The 21,054-nt window shown below is 38.8% G+C and overlaps 1 protein-coding gene across 3 annotated transcripts in view; it reads right to left on the bottom strand.

Annotated features, from left to right (window-relative positions):
- Nucleotides 1-21,054, bottom strand: part of RC3H1 (ring finger and CCCH-type domains 1) — a 92,321-nt gene that overhangs the window by 41,519 nt on the left and 29,748 nt on the right. For 2 of the 3 annotated variants that reach the window (XM_030823956.1, XM_004089809.3), the window contains exons 2-7: nt 19,292-19,672; nt 11,320-11,440; nt 10,243-10,482; nt 9,549-9,724; nt 7,643-7,843; nt 5,339-5,471 (exon numbers count right to left, since the gene is read on the bottom strand). In XM_030823956.1, coding sequence (XP_030679816.1) covers nt 5,339-5,471; nt 7,643-7,843; nt 9,549-9,724; nt 10,243-10,482; nt 11,320-11,440; nt 19,292-19,522 — 1,102 coding nt within the window. In that variant the 5' untranslated portion in view covers nt 19,523-19,672. The remainder of the gene's footprint in view (nt 1-5,338; nt 5,472-7,642; nt 7,844-9,548; nt 9,725-10,242; nt 10,483-11,319; nt 11,441-19,291; nt 19,673-21,054) is intronic. The other variant, XM_030823957.1, reaches the window with a different exon arrangement.

Here is a 21,054-nt window from a genome sequence, read left to right as displayed (position 1 = left end):
TTCAAAGCTGGGGTTGCAAACTGAAATAACCATAGGAACAAGAAAGGTAACATGAAAGAGGTAAATAGGCCACACAATAGTGGTAACTGTCATTAGACTCTTAGTGTTGAGGAGACAACAAGTGACAGGGACTGCTGAACTGGAGAGCATGTCCCTCATCTAAGAGTATGGTTATAACTCAGCTTTAGATGATTGTTGTTATGTGATGATACAAGGCTGGCACTGCCAGATACATTCACTGTTTCCCAGGGAAACCTGAAACTTGAGATTTTTAAATAAAAATTTCCCAGTTTTAAAATGTTGGCATCTAAGAAATTTAGACCATTGCTCAGACCAACACTGTGTGGACTAAACAAAACTGAGGACTGCCTATAGTTAGTCAATCTGCATGTTTATTTTTAACTTTTATATAAATCAAGTTTTGGTAAACAAAAAGCTTAAAAAGTTTAATAAGCTGGGCACAGTGGCTCAGGCCTGTAATCTCAGCACTTTTGGAGGCCGAGGTGGGCGGATCACAAGATCAAGAGATGGAGACCATCCTGGCCAGCATTGTGAAACCCCGTCTCTACTAAAAACACAAAAATTACCCAGGCACGGTGGCATGCGCCTATAGTCCCAGCTACTTGGGAGGCTGAGGCAGGAGAATCGCCTGAACCCAGGAGGCAGAGGTTGCAGTGAGCCGAGATCGCACCACTGCACTCCATCCTGGTGACAGAGCGAAAACTCCGTCTCAAAAAAAAAAAAAAAAAAGTTTAATAGAAGAGCTATTATATAAAGCAACTCTGCTACATGTCTTCATTTAGTAGGTATTTGCCCAGTGCCAGCACTATGATTTATAAAAGAAAAATTAACTATAAGGCTAAATATATCCTTTAAAAGAAATAGATAAAATGAAACAAGAAGAGAGACGTAGAGATAACTTCTTGCTCAGACACCCTGAAAGAATTCTAGGGGATGGCATTTGAACCGGGCTTTGATGGACACATGGAATCTGAAAAGGAAAAAAGGTGAAGAAAACAAGTATTCAAAAAAGTAGTTTTTGGAACACTTGCTAAATCTGAGTTATTGTTCTAGCTGTTGGGTAAGCAATAGTGATTAAAACAAAAATCCCCATTATATTCAAGGAGAAGAGCCAGATAATAACCAAGACAAATAAGCAAAATATAGAGTAGTATTTAGATAATGTTGAATTGAAAAAACAGAGCTAAGAAGAGAAGTGGGGCCAATGCGTAAACTTTTAGACAGAGGCAATCCACCCGTCTTGGCCTTCCGAAGTGCTGGGATTACAGGCATGAGCCACTGCGCTCTACTACAAATACAAAAAAATTAGCTGGGCATGGTGGCATACACCTGTAGTCCCAGCTACTCGGGAAGCTGAGGTAGGAGAATCACTTCAACCTGGGAGGCGGAGGTTGCAGTGAGCTGAGATCGCACCACTGCACTCCAGCCTGGTCAACAGAGGGAGACGCTGTCTCAAAAAAAAAAAAAAATTTAGACAGAGGCCAGAAAAGTCCTCCTTGAGAAGGTTACATTTCATTAAAGACCTGAAAGAAGGGTTTAAGTGTGCCTACTGGAGACTTTCAAATATATAAATTATCTTCTAATATTTGTTTTGTACAATGTTCAATACAGCTATATGTATGTTTCCATACAACACACCACAAAAACTACAAAAGGCCCTATAATCAAAGAATATTCTGTAACTAATTCTTCTTGACATGCAGAATAATATACCAAGGGAAAAACATCCAAGTTAGAGGAAAGAGTAAGTGCAAAGTCCTTGATGTAAGAAGTGTGCCTGGCATGTTGCATGGAGGTGGAATCAGAGAGGAGGGAATTAAGTGAAAAAAAGGGTAGGAAATGAGGTTTGAGAGAGGTAATGAAAGACCAGACCACGAGGCCCTATAGATCATGGGAAAGATTTTGGCTTTTACTCTGAGTGATAGAAAGCCACAGGAGAATTTATGAGCAGAGGGTGACGGGGTCACTCCAGCTCTTTTGTTAAAATCAGACGGACAACAGGAGGCTATTCCATAATCCCCTGAGAAATGGGGATGGCAGCAGTGAAGGTAGATGGATTCTGGATGGATTTTAAAGGTAGGGCCTACAGAATTTGCTAATGGATCAGATATACATTATGAGAGAAAGAAGAGTTGAGGTTTTTGGACTAAGCAACTGGAATGATAGAGTTGCCACAAACAGGATGGCAGGGGAGAGCTCATTTTTAGACAGATTCAGTTTGAAATGCTTATCAGATATAAGATGATAGATGCTGAGAAAGCAGTTTTTTTTTGTTGTTTTTTTTTTTATGGAGTCTCGCTCTGTCATCAGGCTGGAGTGCAGTGGCATGATCTCTGCTCACTGCAGCCTCCACCTTCTGGGTTCAAGCGATTCTCCTGTCTCAGCCTCCCAAGTAGCTGGGACTAAAGGCGCCCGCCACCACGCCCAGCTAGTTTTTGTATTTTTAGTAGAGACGGGGTTTCACCATGTTGGCCAGGATGATCTCGATCTCTTGACCTTGTGATCCGCCCACCTTGGCCTCCCAAAGTGTTGGGATTACAGGCATGAGCCACTGCACCCGGCCAAGAAAACAGTTTTATATACAAGTTCAGGAAAAAGGCATGGGCTGGATATATATTTCAAACTCTAAAAGACTATCAATTGTAATACATATTACTTTATGTGCCAACAAAGAAAAAAAAGGTTGTTAATTATGTCTTCAAACAAATGCATTCCAATTTCAGAAATGCTAAGATCTGAAATAATTATGAACCTCAGAACTGATAAAAATACAGTAAATTTGTGAGTTACATAAATTATATTTGAAGCTATGGGATAGATAAGATTATCTAGGAAACAGGTATAGGATTAAACTCTAAGAACACTCCAAAGAGTACAGGATATGGAGATGAGAAAGCAGAGGACGCTGAGGAGAGTCCAATAAAGTAAGAAGAGAATTAGTAACCTAGAAGCCAAGAAAAAAGCATTTCAAGGAAGAGAGAGTACAGAACAATGGCCATGCATGGTGGCTCATGCCTGTAATCCTAGCACTTTGGAAGGTTGAGGCAGGCGGGTCACCTGAGTTCAGGAGTTTGAGAACAGCCTGGCCAACATGGTGAAACCCTGTTTCTACTAAAGATACTAAAAATAAATAATAATAATAAATTAGCTGGATGTGGTGGTGCATGCCTGTAATCCTAGCTACTCAGGACAAGAATTGCTTGAACCTGGGAGGCAGAGGTTGCAGTGAATCGAGATCTTGCCATTGCACTCCAGCCTGGGGGACAGAGTGAAACTGTGTCTCCAAAAAAAAAAAAAAAAAAGTTAAATGCTGCTAAATCAAGTAGAGTAAGAACTGAGAACTGACTTTTGGAATTAGCTACATGGAAGTAATTTATGATCTTGACAAAGTAAGTTTGGATAGAGCAGTGGAGATACATGCCTGACTGGAGTTGAGTTCAACAGAGTGCCAAAAAAAGAAATGAAGTGGTAGGTAGATGAGAAACGGGGTCAAAAATGGTTTAGGAACTTATGGATGTTCTCTTTTGACTGCTCAGGATGATCAAAGCACAGCAGTCAGGGAAAAAAATCACTATATATTCTAGTAACATTGATCTGGTTTACTAATCAATTTTGGGAGCAAATCTATAAAAGCAGGCTGATAAAAAACTAAGAGGGTTCTGAATGCCATAGTCAAGAGTGTCAAACCTTATTCCGTAAGCAATTCTACAAACAATGAAAGTTTATGAGTGTGGAAGCAAGATCAGGGATGTGATTTCTTTTTTTTTTTTGAGACAGAGTCTCGCTCTGTCACCCAGGCTGGAGTGCAGTGGCGCAGTGTTGGCTCACTGCAAGCTCTGCTGCCCGGGTTCACACCACTCTCCTGCCTCAGCCTCCCAAGTAGCTGGGACTACAGGCGCCCGCCACCATGCCCGGCTAATTTTTTTTGTATTTTTAGTAGAGCCGGGGTTTCACCGCGTTAGCCAGGATGGTCTCGATCTCCTGACCTCGTGATCCACCCGCCTCGGCCTCCCAAAGTGCTGGGATTACAGGCGTAAGCCACTGTGCCCGGCCAGAGATGTGATTTCTTTTACAGCAGTAAGTAGACTGGATTGGAGGAACTCAGAGTAGAGGAACTTGGAAGACATTCAGTCTCAGGGAAAAGGAGGCTCTCAAAGGAAGTAATTATAAGCAGGGGATACAGGGATATTGTGAAAGAAGAACAGATAAATCGTATTGTATGAAACAGTATGTAGAACAAGTGAAAGGAAAAGATGAGGCAAGACAAAACATTAAGGTTTTAAACTTACATACCTCAGAGAATGAGGTCATTATCAGAAAGAGGAAACATTAAAGGAAGAGCAAGTATCAAGTAATGATGAGCTTGCTTTGAAGCACTCAGAGGAGATGATGGGGAATCTCAGCAAGCACTGGGAGATGTATCTGGAGTGATGCAGAGATAATAGTGATAGAGATATTTGGGAGTCTGTATTCTACACGAAGGTAATACCTGATGCTAAGAATGAATAACCACCATCAGAGCATGTAGAGGAAACAAAATTCCAAGAGCATAACCTGCCTACTCTTTAGTGGGCAGGAGGGGAAAGCATGGTACAAATAAGACAGAAGTAGCACTCAGGTCAGAAGAGAACTATGGGATCACAGAAAGATATCAAAAAAGTGCTCAACAACATTATCCAAATGCTGAAAACAAATGGGAGTGATTTAAAAACTAAGACAAAGCTTCTGGAATCAGAGACTGGGAATCTACTAGCGAATATTAAGAGAGCTTCAGATCAGCAGTAGGAATAAACACAGAGAAGCTAAAATAACTTAGATGTAAGTATAAGTTGAAAAATGAAGGTTGGGTATATTTTCAGGTTAAGGAGAAGGAGCAGAAAAAGCCTACGTAAAGATATACAAGAGAGGATATTTGAAGGAACAAGATATCACAGAGACGGCAAAAACAGGATCAAGGAAATGCAACTAAGGATACATAATACAGAAAAAAATGAGAAAAACAAGATTTGGAAGAGGTAAGAATGGTAAAATACAACACAATTTTGTGACGGGAGAAAGAAGAAACATAAAGAAGCCCAGAGAAATCTATTTTCCTGATGAAATGAGCAACAGTGTAAAAAGTATTAAATAAATATTAAAGTGAACTAACCTGAGATAAAGAGTGAAAAGATTTAAAATGGAAACTTAAAATACTGTAAAAAAGATCTGGAGTAACTACTTTGGGAAACCCTAGAGGAATAACAAAAGATAATTAAAGAATCATTGAGTAGCACGAAAGGCACATATAAGATAGCCCATTAATTTCCCGTGGGTTTACCTGGACTAGGGTCAATGTTTGCTAACAGCTCCAAATGGGGTCTTAGTCGGTTCAAGTTTGCTGGGTCTCCAGTCCGCTGGAGAGCAATTGTTAGTTCCTGAACACTCTGTGCAAAAGAGGCTGGGGTCTGCAACTTAAAAAAGATAAATGTTAACTTTCCCAAAGGTCAGATAATCCTTTAATTATAAAGATTATTTATATCACAATCATTTTTGCGATTTATTAAATTTAATTTTTATCTTCCCATATACCCTACACTTCGGCCAGAGTAGATTACTTGCTACCCAAATAAATTCTGTACTTCTCTGCATCCAGAGCTTGGCACATTGTGTACTGTATTGCCTCTGCTGTCACATTCTTCAAATGTGAGACCTCTCTCAATTCAGCCTACCGTCAATTAGATATACTGATGAGTCATCTTTGTGAATTGTTAATTCCTGTTTCTCTCCCCATTAATTTACTAGAATTAGTGCTTTTCTCATCACTTTTAATAAATTCGCTTTTGTATTATCCAATATGGTAACCTTGGCAATATGTGGCTATTTAAATTTGTTAATTAAATGAAATAAAAATTTCAGTTCATCGGTTGCAAAAGTCACATTTCAAGTGCTTAATGGCCGTGTGTGACTAGTGATCACCATATTGGACAGTGCATACACAGAACATTTTCATGATTACAGAAAGTTCTATTGCTCTATAAAATATCACACACACTGCAAAGTTTACCAGCTTGTTGTACAAAGGTCTCTGGATATTAAATTCAAAGCACTGCACGTGATGTGAGAAAATTATTGCAGGATATACACCTAGTTACACAGTTCAGTTCAGACAGGAAGATTAACCACCTTGTAGAATCTTTATAAAAGACAAGCCAGGCCAGGCATGGTGGCTTATGCCTGTAATCCTAGCACTTTGAGAGGCTGTGGTGGGCAGATCACGATGTTAGAAGTTCGAAACCAGCCTGGCCAACATGGTGAAACCCCGTCTCTACTAAAGATACAAAAAATTCACTGGGCGTGGTAGCACGTGCCTGTAATCCCAGCTACTTGGGAGGCTGAGGCAGGAGAATCGCTTGAACCTGGGAGACAGAGATTGCAGTGAACCGAGATAATGCCATTGCACTCCAGCCTGGGTGACAGGGTGAGACTCTGTCTCAAAAAAAAAAAAAAAAAAAAAAAAAAGCCAAGTTTCTCTTCAGAGGTAGAAAGGTACTCCTCTAATAGATCATTACTAAGCATTAAGCGTTTCTGTAAATTATAAATCAGTTGCAAAACTTCCGATACAAGCTCCTGTCCAAACCTAAGAGTTGCAGGTAAAGTCTGGTTAAAGGTATCCAGGGAAGACTTACAGGGCAGAGCAAACAACCTACATTGTAACTGAAAATTATGTACCGCCTTTTTTTCCCCCCTAAAGAGACAGGGTCTCACTCTGTTGCTGAGGTGCTAACATAGTTCATTGCACCCTCAAACTCCTGAGCTCAAGGGATTCTCCCACCATAGCCTCCCAGGTAGCTGAGACTATAGGCGCCTACCACCACATCTGGCTATTTTTTTTTTTTTTTTGGTAGAGATGAGTGTCCCAATGTTTCCCAGGCTGTGCCTGAACTCCTGGCCTCAAGCAATCCCCCCACCTTGGCCTGTCAAAGTGCTGAGATTACAGGCATGAGCCACTGTGCCCACCCTACACCAAGCATTTAAAAAACATATTTCCCAATTCTCACTGTATTACCCATTCAAGGAACTCTATCTTCAGAAATAGAAAAAAAAAAAAAAAGGTGGGGAGGAATAGTTTAGTAAAAGGTTAGTGTACTCTACAGTGAGAATGGCCAAGTTCAAATCCACTTCTGTCATTTATTATCTATGTGATGCTGGAAAACATATTAACTTCCCTTTGTCTTTGTCTAAAATGGATAATACGGGGCTGTTGAGAGGATTAAATGAATTATTTAAAACCACTAGATACATATTAAGATTTTAGTAAATTTTTTTTTTTTTAAGGTTACTCTTACTATTTGACTCTATTTCTCTAAATTAAATGTAGAGTGGTCTCTAGAGCTGGACTTCATCTCTGTGATTCTAGTAAAAATAAAATAAAATAAAACATATAATACATAAAATAAAAAATACAAACTAATCAAATCTTTAAATGAACAAAGTGGTATTATAATGTGATTGGTTATGACATGACACTGGCTATAAACACAATTTACAAAAGCTATACAGTATTCACTTTAATATACATTTGTTAAATGAATTACCAAAATGCCAAGATTAGTCTAAGAATAAGGAACAAAAAAGGTCCTACCTTGTCAATAATGGACTGCATATGAGATTTGTGAGATTGGTCTCCATAAAGCAAAGAGGACCATTGGTCTGGTGCAATTCGTAAGCCTGCTTCCATAGCAATCTGCACTATCTGGGAGTCATGCTCTCGCCGCAGAGCTTCATAGGTTCTAAATTCTTCTTTCAGCTGCATCAAAGAAGAGTCTTCATCACGTTTGGTGACCTAATAAGACACAAATAATCTCATAATGAAGTCAAAAAAATGAGTTTATGCTTTATACGAACATATAATTTTTAATGTAACAAATTTAGCAGCAACAGCAAGATTAAATGAATATACCATTTGCCTGCAAAATACTTTCTCCTCAACTTGCTGAGGTAGGTATATTGTTATCATCCCATTCTGAGTCAAGTTGGATGTAGGCCAACATTTTCTGGATAGGTCTTTCAGAAAGAATAAATACAGGCTGAGAATCTCTTAGCCAAAATGCTTGGGCCAGAAGTGTTATCAGATTTCAGATTTTTTCAAATTTTAGAATATCTGCATTAAACCACTTGAGCATCCTTACTCTGAAAATCTGAGATCCTCCAATGAGTGTGTGAGCATCATGTTGATGTTCAAAAAGTTTTGGATTTTGGATTTTTGTATAGTCAATCTGTATGTGCTGGAATGAAATCCAAAGATTTGACAGACTTTAACATATACATTCAGTTTAAGGTGTATGTGTGTGTATATGTATTTTTGAAAAGAAAAAAATACTAATACAACTCTATATTCTGAAAAACAATGTTTCTTCTCCATAAATGTGGATTATGACTCTTGAGATTGCCTGACAATGAGCTAGGTGGGACTGATGACTGTAGAGCTTCAGATGCTGTGTAATTCTAAAAATGATTTAATTTGTACCTGGCTTAATTCTCCATGGAGTTTTGTGGGATGGGCTACTACCAGAAAGTGTAAAGTGTGAGATGCTAGACTAGAATAATCATGATTATGATTAGAAGGCTGGAGGCAGGAGAATTGCTTGACCCAGAAGGCAGAGGATGCAGTGAGCCAAGACTATACCACTGCACTCCAGCCTGGGCGACAGAGCAAGACTGCATCTCAAAAAAAAGTCAGAAAAATAATACTGGATGAACAATAAATGATACATAGTGAGAAGCAATGTTTGAGGCGGTGCTTATTCAATTTGGGGTAAGAGACTATGTCCAGCATTATCATATAAACTGAAATGGCAAATGGAACTTCATTACTGTATATGTGGAATTACACTAGGAGAAAATCTCTGAATAAAATTTATTTGGCTGGACGCGGTGGCTCACGCTTGTAATCCCAGCACTTTGGGAGGCTGAGGCGGGCAGATCACCTGAGGTCAGGAGTTCGAGACCAGCCTGGCCAACATGGCGAAACCCTGTCTCTACTAAAAATACAAAAAGTAGCCAGGCGCAGTGGCCCTGCCTATAACCCCAGCTACTTGGGAGGCTGAGACAGGAGAATCGCTTGAACCCAGGAGGTGGAAGTTGCAGTGAGCCGAGATCGTGCACTGCACTCCAGCCTGGGCGACAGCAAGACTTTGTCTCAAAAAAATAAAAATAAATAAAATTTATTTGTGCTTCAATAACTCTCTCTTCAGACCAATTCTGCACAGTCTTGGTAAGAAATTGATATAGTTTCTTAGTCTCTTGAAATACAAAAATCGATAAACCTTGACTTGATCTATGTTATTCAATATCAAACATACAAAAATTCAATATAATAGGATGTAACTATAATAAGACACCATCTACATTCTTTAAAAGAATAAAGAAAAATTGCTGAAATTTTCTGAAAAGATACAGGCAACTTTATTAAACTCAAAGTTTTACTGCTTAACTTTGGGGAAAGAACAATGTTTCCTTTCAAGCTAAGCTTTAATGTAGGTTCATACCTTGAAACAGGAGGCTCTATAAAGGAGCTGAACAACATGCCCAATGCTAGTTTTAGAGGCTTGAGGAAACCGTGGCTCCAATCTTTGCACCACAAAGAGAACCAATACTTTTCTTGACAAAGCAGAACCATCTTCTAAGGCCAGCAGAACCAACTTTAAAGCTTCCTCCTGCATTGCTAGGGAAAGTTGGGCAAAACCAAAATTTATCAAGTACACAGATAAGATAAATCCATTTATTAGAAGGGGAATATTTAACCATTTCTGCAGCTATTCACTCAATTAACTGGCAATACAGTTAAGATTAACCAGCAACATGCTTTTACACCATTTTTGTGAGCAATTTTGTATTACATTCTATATATTTTATAAAGAAAACAGATAAGTGATTAATACATTTAAGAAAAACTTCTATCAAAATGAATGAACTTCCTGCTACAGGTGTGAAAAAAAGGAAAAATAAAAAAATTTTAAAAAGAAACAACTTTTGGCATTAAGAGAAAAGTTCTAAGTTCACTAAGTTCGCCTAGTAAGTCCACTAAGTTACGTGGAATTGCCCAAGCCATGAACATCAAACAAGACATTACTTGGTAACAATAAAATACTGCAAAGAACTAGGCTTTGTACATCACTTATAATTCCTACATCACACTTTTAGAATTACCAGCAGAATAAATACCAAAAGTTAATTATGTACCTGGTCCAAGGAACTGGCATCCCCTAGCCCTTACTGCTGCCCAAAGATTGGAAGAGAGTTGCTGAGGATTCTGGTGCTGGAGAATGAGCTCTGTAACTGTTCGTTCACCTAAAGATCGAGCTGCCCTCATGGCACGAATCCTGCCTTCTTCTTCTACTAGTTGACAGTGGACTAGAGTCACAAGCTTCCTCTGCATTGGGCGACTCAGAACACTCTGAGTAGTGCTGTTCAGACCCACTCCTTTAAAAGAGTAAAGAAGTTATTCCTAGGTTCACAATGCAATTTTAAAGTCCAGGAGCAATTCTTCTGTTGGGTTAACTTGTGGGTATGTGACTAGTTCTGGGTCTTACTAGAGTATTTAAAATAAGCAACAAATAAAACCACACATGTAAAGCTTACTTAAGTATACATTTTTAAAGTATACAAATGTATACATGAGTTATCTCATGTGCACTTAGCATTCATTATGACATTAAATATACCATTACTCATTTTAATCACAGAGGAAGAAAGAAAAAAGGACTAGACAATGTTGATAATTAGTTTATAATGTAAATCTTGAGGTCCTAAGAGTTCTGGTAAATTATTTCATAGTGGTTAACCTTATTTTCCTAACTAAATAGCAAGCCCTTTCTGTGCAGTAATGGCAACTTCTATATTTATTATACTGCCTATAGCATAGCATATAAAACTGGATAGAAGGCAAACCATTCAGAATAGTCAAATGATGGAAAGCACTTCTGAAGTAAGTAGCTATATTTGCTTTTATTATCATCGAATAATGTTTCCATCATCACATAAACTCAAAATTCACGATTTGATGTGGTTGGTGTAATGATATTTAGCACAAAATGAGTTTAGCTTACAATAGGTAAATTTCATTAACATTTGCTTAATAGCTCACAATTTTTATGGTAACAAGTTTCTTTAGTAGACATTTACTTAGTATGGATAATTGCATCAAATTTACCTCTAGTTAGATTTTTTGGGAATTCCTCAGGACTTATAATATATAGGATTATGTACTGAGTATTTAAAAAAGCAATTTTACTCTTTAAATAAGAAACAAAAACTTACCTCTAGCACTGCTGAGCGGTTTTAAGTACAATGCTAATTCTTCTACACATTTCTTGGCTTCCTCATAATGCTTTGTGTCTTCAACCCCACTACACAAAGTAATAGGCTGCTGCTCAGGGACCTGGGGGCCAAAAGAAAAGATCTGTATGAATGCTCAATTCATTAATTAAATGTTTTATTTAGTATAGTTTATGCACTCATAATGCTAACACTGGTAACATCAAAACGCCCACTAAATTTACTGAATTCTTTCAAAAGATCTTTCCTATTAACATGTATCTTTGCATTCCTTTGTTTTGTTTATCTAACAGCCTAATTAAGATATAATCCACATACCATACAACTGACTGGTTTAAAGTATATACAATTCCATGGTTTTCAGTATATTCACAGTTGTGCAAACATAACCACAATCAACTTTAGAACCTTTTCATCACCCCAAAAAGAAACACAGTACCCTTTTAACAATTACCCCTTATTTCTTCCCAACCATCCACCAACCTTTGGAAAGATGAATCTATTTTCTATGGATTTGCCTATTCTGGACATTTTATATAAGCAAAATCAATACTATAAATAGTCTTTTCTGACTTGCTTCTTTCACTTAACAATGTTTTCAAGGGTCTTCCAGGTTGTATCAGTACTTCATTTTCATCACTGAATAAAATTCCATTGTATAAATATATCACACTTTTATTTATACAAACATCAGTTGACAGACATATGGGTTGTTTCTATTTTTGACGATTATGAATAATGCTGCTATGAACATCTGGGTACAAGTTTTTGTGTAGACAAAAGTTTTTGTTTCTCTTTGGTATATATCTAGGAGTCTGTATTTAACCTTTTGAAAAACTGCCAAACTATTTTCCAAAAGCAGAGTAGCATTTTATATATCTACCAGGAGTGTATAAGGGTTCCAATTCTTCTACATTTTATGTAGGAAGATAATTCTTCTACTTATTATCTATTTTATTATAGCTATCCTCTTGGGTGGAAAGTAGTAATTCATTGTGGTTTTTCTAAATTTTATTTAAATTAATAATAATTGCATATATTTATGGGGTACAATGTGACGATGTGAGATAACTAAATCAGGTTAATTAACAAATCCATCACCTCACTTTTTTTTTGTAGATTTTAAATAAAATCTACTCTTTTAGCAGTTTTGAAACATACAATGTATTACTATTTATAGTCACTATTCTGTGCAATAGATCACTAAAGGCATTCCTCCAGTCTAACTGAAGCTTTGTATTCTTTGATAATTATCTCTTCTTTCCACCTACCTTCCTCCCACTTCATTGTGGTTTTGATTTGTATTTCCCTGATAGCTAATGATGTTGACCATCCTTTCATATGCTAATTATCCATTTGTGTATCTTCTCTGGAAGAATATCTATTCAAATCCTTTGCCCATTTTGCCTGGTAAACTTTATTTCGTAGAACAGTTTTAGATTTACAGAAAAACAGCAAAGATAGTACACAGAATTCTCATTATCCTGTATTCGGTTTCCCCTATTATTATTATTATTTTTGAGATGGTGTCTCTCTCTGTCACCCAGGCTGGAGTGCAGTGGCACCATCTCGGCTCACTGCAACCTCCGCCTCCTGGGTTCAAGCAATTCTTCTGCCTCAGCCTCCCAAGTAGCTGGGACTACAGGAGCGAGCCACCACACCCGGCTAACAGTTTCCCCTATTATTAACATCTTACACTGGTATGGTACCTTTGTTAAAATTAATGAGCCAATATCAACATATTCATAATTAACAACTAAAATCCATATGTTAATCAGATATCCTTAGAACCTAATGTTCTTTCTCAGTTTCAGGATCCCATCCAGGATACCATATTACACTTAGTCTTCAGAGACAGAGTCTCGCTCTGCCACTCAGGCTGGAGTGCAGTGGCAGCAGCTGGGCTCACTGCAACCTCTCTGCCTCCCAGGTTCAAGTGATCCTCCACCTCAGACTCCTGAGTAGCTAGGACTATAGGCACACGCCACCACACCCAGCTAATTTTGTATTTTCTTGTAGAGATGGAGGTCCCACTACATTGCCCAGACTGGCCTGGAATTCCTGGGCTCAAGCCATCCACCCACCTCGGCCTCCCTCTCTCCCTGCATGTCTCTCCCTTTTTTTTTTTTTTTTTTTTTCAAAGTTGAGACAAAGTCTCACTCTGTCGCCCAGGTTGGAGTACAGTGGCACAATCTTGGCTCACTGCAACTTCCACCTCCCAGGTTCAAGAGATTCTCATGCCTCAGCCTCCTGAGTAGCTGGGATTACAGGCATGCGCCACCACACCCAGCTGATTTTGTGTATTTTTAGTAGAGATGGGATTTCACTGTTGGCCAGGCTGGTCTCCAACTCCTGGCCTCAAGTGATCTGCCCACCTTGGCCTCTCAAAGCGCTGGGATTACAGGTGTGAGCCACTGTGCTGGCCCTGCAATATCTCTTTAAGCTCCTCTTGGCTTGGACACTTTCTCAGACTTTTCTTGTTTTAATGACCTTGACAGTTTTGAGGAGTACTGGTCTGGTATGTTGTAGAATGCCCCTAAACTGGGATCTGGGATCTGTCATTTTTCTCATGAGTATAGTGGGGTTATGGATTTTTGGAAGATCATAGGGGGAAAGTGCCATTTTTATCACATCATATCAAAGCTACACACCACCAACACAACTTATTATTGCTGATGTTAAATTTGATCAGCTGGTTTAGTCAGTGTTTACCAGGTTTCTCCACTATAAAGTTACATAATCTCCCACCTTCCAAACTGTACTTTTTGGAAGGAGTCACTATGCGTAGCCCACACACATTCTACATCCTTGAGAGCAGAATATCTATGTAATTAATTTGGAATTCTGCATGGGAGATTTGTTTCTTTCTTCGATTTATTTATTCGATCATTTAATTTTATCATGTAGACTCAAGGATATTTATCTTATACCTGGGTTATAATCCAATTCCACTTATTTTGTTGTTCAAACTGTTCTAGCTTTGGCCACTGACAGCTCTTTCAGTTGGCTCCTGTGTGCCTCTGATATAGCCCCCATTACTCTGTGTATGTGTCTGTGTGTGTTTTGAATACTTCTCTATACTTTCCAGTGCTACAAGCTACTCCAGACTCATTTTGTGTATTTCCTGTCCCAGTCTTAGAATTAGCCATTTCTCCAAGGAACTCTGGTTCCTTTTATTGGAGAATGGTATCAGAAACCAAGATATGAATGCTATGTATGCACATTATTATTGAGGTGTTGTTCCTTCTAGGCCATCTTAGATGACAGAGCAAGGAAATATGTCACTGTAATAACCTGAGATATACACATATCTATTTCTGTATATAACCATCTGTATCCATATCAAGCTAAAAATGAGTTCATACTGATGCCTCCAACTCCAATCCATTATCACATGAATCACTCTAACCTCTTCCTCCTTGTTTATCTGTTAACTGGCTCCAACCATTTCCCATTCATTTACTTAACTGTTCAATTTTATTATGTATTATACATACAGCAGTATCAGAATTAATTCGTACCCCCATGGGAAAAGACTAGAGTACACTGCTTATAGATAATATCTTTCCCTATCTTTAATCTTACACAATCTACCTTTCTCCTCCACCCCTTTAGTGAAATTGTTTCATATACTTCAGATTGTTTTCCATAATCTTTGTAAAGTTCTACAGTTTTTGACAAATTCAGAGTGTCATATAGCCACGACTACAGAATCATAAAGAACAGTTTTACTGCCCTAAGAAATACTGTTTCACCAATTCCATCCTCTCTCCCTACTCCTGAATCCATGGCAATCACTGATACTTTTATTGTTGCTATGGTTTACCTTTTATAGATATAATTGGAATCATACAGTATGTGGCCTTTTCATACTGGTATCTTTCACTTAGCAATGATATACATTGAGATGTGTCTATGTCTTTTTGTGACTTGACAGCTATGTCTTTTTATTATTTCATTTTATACAATGTGCCATTGTATAGATAGACCACTGTTTATCCATTCACCTATTAAAAGATATCCCAACTGCTTCCATTTTTTGGCAATCATGAATAAAGTTGTTATAAATAGTCATGTGAGGGTTTCTGTGTAGACATAAATTTTCAAGTTAACTGGGTAAATACCTACTATGTTAAGCTTATAAAGAAACTGCCAAACTGTCTTTCAAAGTAGCTATACCATTTTTCATTTCCAAAAAGATGAGAGTTTTTGTTGCTCCATATCCTCACCAGCATTTGGTGTTGCTAATGTTTTGGATTTTGCCATTTTAATTTGTGTTTAATTTTTGTGTGTAGTGGTATCTCACTTGCTTTAATTTGCAATTACTTAAAGACAAACTGCTGAGCTATTTTTCATTTTGCCAATTTGCCATCTGTATAATCTATTTGACGAGGTGATTGTTCAGATCTTTGTCCATTTTAAAAACTGGGTTGTCTTTTTATCACTGAGTTGTAAGAGCTCCTTATATATTCTACATATAAGTCTTTATCAGAAATAGGATTTTACAATTGTTTTCTCACATTCTGTAGGTTGTTCTTTTTGCTTTCTTGTTGGTATCTTTGTTTTTTGTTGTTGCTGTTGTTTTTGAGATAGGGTCTCATTCTGTTGCCCAAGCTACAGCGTAGTGCTGCGATCCAGGCTCACTGCAGCCTCGATCAGGTGATCAGGCTCAGGTGATGCTGCCACCTCAGCCTCACAGACAGATGGGAATACAGGCATGTGCCACCACACCCAGTAATTTTTTTTTTTTTGTATTTTCTGTAGAGATGGGGTTTTGCCATGTTGCCTAGGCTGGTCTCAAACGATCCACTCATCTTGGCCTCCTGGGCTCAGGTGATGCTCCCACCTCAGCCTCACAGACAGGTGGGACTACAGGCATGTGCCACCACACCCAGCAAAAAAATTTTTTTTTTGTATTTTCAGTAGAGATGGGGTTTTGCCATGTTGCCTAGGCTGGTCTCAAATGATCCATCCATCTTGGCCTCCCACAGTGCTGGGATTACAGACGTGAGCCACTGTGCCCAGCCAATTGTTCCTATCTTTGAAACATAGTTTTTAATTTTGATGAAGTTCAACTTATCTTTTTCTTTTGTTCCTTGTGCTTTTTGGTGTCACATCTTAAAAAAACCCACTGCCTACTCCATGGTCATAAAGACTTATATTTATATTTTCTTCTAAGGGTTTGGTAGTTTTAGTTCTTATATTTAGCCTTTGATCCATTTTGAGTTAATAGAGTAAATGTTTATTCAAGTTTTAAGTTACTTTTAAACAACGATTTGTAGTCTTCAAAACATAGTTTTACATTTCTTTCTTTTTTTTTTTTTTTGACAGAGTTGCTCTGTCACCCAGGTTGGAGTGCAGTGGTGTGATTTTAGCTCACTGCAACCTCCGCCTCCTGGGTTCAAGCGAGTCTCATGCCTCAGCCCCCTGAGTAGCCGGGATTACAGGTGGGCACCTTCACACCTGGCTAATTTTTGTATTTTTTTTGGTAGAGATAGGGTTTCACCATGTTGGCCAGGTTGGTCTTGGAACTCCTGGCCTCAAGAGATCTGCTAGCCTTGGCCTCCCAAACTGTTGGGATTACAGGCATGAGCCACTGCACTGGTCTAATTTTACATTTCTTTTGTTAAATATATTCTTAATATTTTTTTATGCTCTTGTAGATGAAATTGATCTATTTTCCGATTGTCCATTGCTAGCGTATAGAAATAAAACATATATATTACTTAACAAATCTTTATTAAGGGCCTACTATGTGCCAGACAGTCTCTCTTACGTGTGTAAGAAAACTATTATTATTATTATTTATTTTATTTTTTTTTGAGACAGAGTGTCACTCTGTTGCCCGGGCTGGAGCACAGTGGCGCAATCTCGGCTCACTGCAAGCTCCGCTTCCTGGGTTCATGCCATTCTCCTGCCTCGGTCTCCCAAGCAGCTGGGATTACAGGCACCTGCCACCACGCCTGGCTAACTTTTTGTATTTTTAGTAGAGATGGGGTTTCACTGTGTTAGCCAGGATGGTCTTGATCTCCTGACCTCGTGATCCACCCTCCTCGGCCTCCCAAAGTGCTGGGATTACAGGCGTGAGCCACTGCGCCCGGCCTAAGAAAACTATTATTAACATATTGTGGATAAAAGTATGCAACACTAGCTGGGTACGGTGGCTCATGCCTGTATTCCCAGTACTCTGGGAGGTCGAGACAGGTGGATCACTTGAGGTCAGGAGTTTGAGACCGGCATAGCCAACGTGGCGAAACACTGTCTCTACTAAAAACACAAAAATTAGCTGGGTATGGTAGTGCACACCTGTAATCCCAGCTACTTGGGAGGCTGAGGCATGAGAATCACTTGAACTTGAGAGGCAGAGATTGCAGTGAGCCAAGATCACACCACTGTACTCCAGCCTGGGTGACAGAGCAAGAAAAAAAGAAAGAAAGAAACTATGAAACATTGTAAACACATTTTTACAACTTAGAAAGACTTTTGCTTTTTCAGACAACTGATACTTATATACTCATATCCTGCAGCTCTGCCTAGTTTTTTGTTTCTAATAGCTTTTTCTTTGTAGATTCCTTAACATTTTCTATATATAAGACCATGTCATCTGTGAATGAGATTGTTTTTATTTTTTACTTCTTATCTGAATGTCACCGGTTTCATTTACTTGCCTAATTGCCCTGGCTAGAAAGTCCTGTATGATGTTGAACAGAAATAGTTAAGAGTGGAGATCCTTGACTTGTTCCTGATCTTAAAGAAAAAGCATCTAGTCTTTCACCATTCAGTATGTTAGCTGTGGGTTTTTCATCCATGTCCTTTGGGTTGAAGAAGTTTTTTTCCTAGTTGTTTCAGTGCTTTCATTATGAAAAGGTATTGGATTTTGCCAAATGCTTTTTCTGTGTCTACTGAGATGATCATATGTGTGCAATTTTGCAACTTTTACTGATACAGTGAATTACACTAATTGATTTGTAGATGTTAAGTCAACCTTACATTCCTAGGAGAAATTGGTGATTATATATTTTAAAGTCTAATTTATTTTTTCTTTTTCCTTTTGGATGAAAGGAAAATTTGGGAAAATTTTATTTTTTTATTGTGATAATATATACATAACACAAAATTTACCATCTTAACCATTTTTAGGTCTATAAAGCATTAAGTGTGTTCTAATGGTTCCCAAACGTTGTGCTATAGTTTTTGTTACCTTTCTCATCTTTCATTTCAGTTAATGTCTACTGAGTAAAACTGCCTGAAGCAGCTGCACCTTCCCTACTGAGTAAAGTGCAGTGGTTTTATGAACAATAGTTTTCTCAATGTTAAAAAAGCTCCTTATGACTTACCTCTTAGGTTTCTTTTCTTTTTTTGAGACAGGATCTCACTCTTGTCACCCAGGCTGCAGTGCAGCACAATATCGGCTCACTGCAACCTCCGCCTCCTAGGTTCAAGCAATTCTCGTGCCTCAGCCTCCCAAGTAGCTGGGATTACAGGCACACTTCACCACACCCAGCTCATTTTTTTGTATTTGTAGTAGAGACAGGGTTTCACCATGTTGGCCAGGCTGGTCTCGAACTCCTGACCTCAAATGATCCACCCGCCTTGGCCTCTCAAAGTGCTGGGATTATAGGCATGAGCCACCACACCCGGCCTTGGGTTTCTCTAGTGATCTGCATAGCTAGGTTTATTGAATATCTGACAAGATTAAATAGATGTTACTGTACTATGACTAAAAAGCACTGGACTACCACAATAAATCTAACATGATGAAATAAAGGATTTACAGTACCAAACAGAATTATACCTATTTAAATAGAAGGCAGTGTTACTCAATTTTAATTCAACAGGTTTCTGTCAGGAGAAAAACACGCACAACACACACACACACACACACACACACACACACACACACACAGAGAAAGAGAGAGAGAAAAATTTTAAAGTATTAAGTCACCCATCTTACCTGAGCACCCACGAGCTGCAGCAATGCTGAGTTCACAGGGAGGAGCTCAATGTCTGTATTGATAGTGGTCTGGTCAAATGGGCAAGCCTTGCGGTGGAGTTTATTCAGGCACATCTTGCAGACAGTATGGCCACAACCCAAACTGATGGGCTTTCGAATTGTTTCGTCGAAAGTCTGAGTGCAAATTGGGCAGGAGAGGAAATCCGTCCATTGTGGAGCTTGTACAGGCATTGCTTCTGGAGTTACAATTCACGAACACAAACACACACACAAATCTAAAGCAAAGATTCCACTGGAATCAAAATCTTTGAAAAAAAGTTTATCTTTTTTTTTTTTAAATATCTTCTGTAGATACAGTCAGCACATAGTGTGAAATATAACCTGAAAACAAAGGAAAAGGAAAAAAATTGAGTCTTTCTTTTCAATTAAACTGTTGAAAAAGAACCACAAGTCCAGTCTTATCCCACAACTTTTTATACCACATTTATATCACTGTAATCCATCTTTTTATACTTTTACAGAATTAGAGCCATGATAAAACATCTATTTCCATTCCCTCATTTTAGAGATGGGAAGTAGTCCCCTGCCTGAGAGGAGACTTGAAGTTAGTAATAAAGTTCCATCCGGGACCCTAGTCTCTTAAGTTTATCTAAGTTTTTTTTTTTTTTTTTTTGAGACGGAATTTCGCTCTTGTTGCCCAGGCTGCAGTGCTATGCTGCAACCTCTGTCTCCTGGGTTCAAGTGATTGTCCTGCCTCAGCCTCCCAAGTAGCTGGGATTACAGGCATGCACCACCACACCTGACTAATTTTGTATTTTTAGTAGAGACAGGGTTTCTCCATGTTGGTCAGGCTGGTCTTGAACTCCTGACCTCAGATGATCCTCCCGCCTTGGCATCCTAAAGTGCTGGGATTACAGGTGTGAGCCACCACGCCCAGCTAAATCTCTAATTTTTTAAAAATAAATATATCTAAAAAATAATCTTGGCTGGGTACGGTGGCTCATGCCTGTAATCCCAGCAATTTGGGAGGCCAAGGTGGGCAGATTCCTTGAGGTCAGGAGTTCGAGACCAGCCTGGCCAACATGGTGAAACCCTATGTCCACTAAAAATACAAAAATTAACCAGGCGTGGTGGTAGGTGCCTGTAATCCCAGCTACTCAGGAGGCTGAGGCAGGAGAATCGCTTGAACCCAGGAGGCAGAGGTTGTGGTGAGCCAAGATAGTGCCATTGCACTCGTCTGGGGAACAAGAGCGAAACTCTGTCTCAGAAAAAAAAAAAAAAAAAAGCTTTGTTGGGGAAGGGGGTAGAGGGAGGGAAGAATTACTGTACAAGACACAAATAACTTTTGACGGCCAGGCGCGGTGTCTCAGGTTTGTAATCCTAGCACTTTGGGAGGCTGAGGCGGGAGGGTCACTTGAGGTTGGGAGTTCGAGACCAGACTGGCCAACACGGTGAAACCCCGTCTCTACCAAAAATATAAAAAATTAGCCAGGTGTGCTGGTGCATGGCTGTAATCCCAGCTACTCGGGAAGCTGAGTAAGGAGAATTGCTTGAACCCAGGAGGTGGAGGTTGCGGTGAGCTGAGATCCGCCACTGCACTCCTGCCTGGGCGACACAGTGAGACTCCATCTCAAAACAAACAAACAAACAAAACTTTTGACAACATAAGAATATTTTAAAAGTAGAAACAATTTATATAAACATATGTTTCCTCTGTATTTATACCACAATCTCGACAGACTCACACAAATTTTTCAGGCTGG

The sequence above is a fragment of the Nomascus leucogenys genome, chromosome 12 (assembly GCF_006542625.1).
Source record: "Nomascus leucogenys isolate Asia chromosome 12, Asia_NLE_v1, whole genome shotgun sequence".
NCBI lineage: Eukaryota > Metazoa > Chordata > Mammalia > Primates > Hylobatidae > Nomascus > Nomascus leucogenys.
Note: the sequence above shows the minus strand (reverse complement) of the source record. Positions and strands in the feature narration are given on the sequence as shown.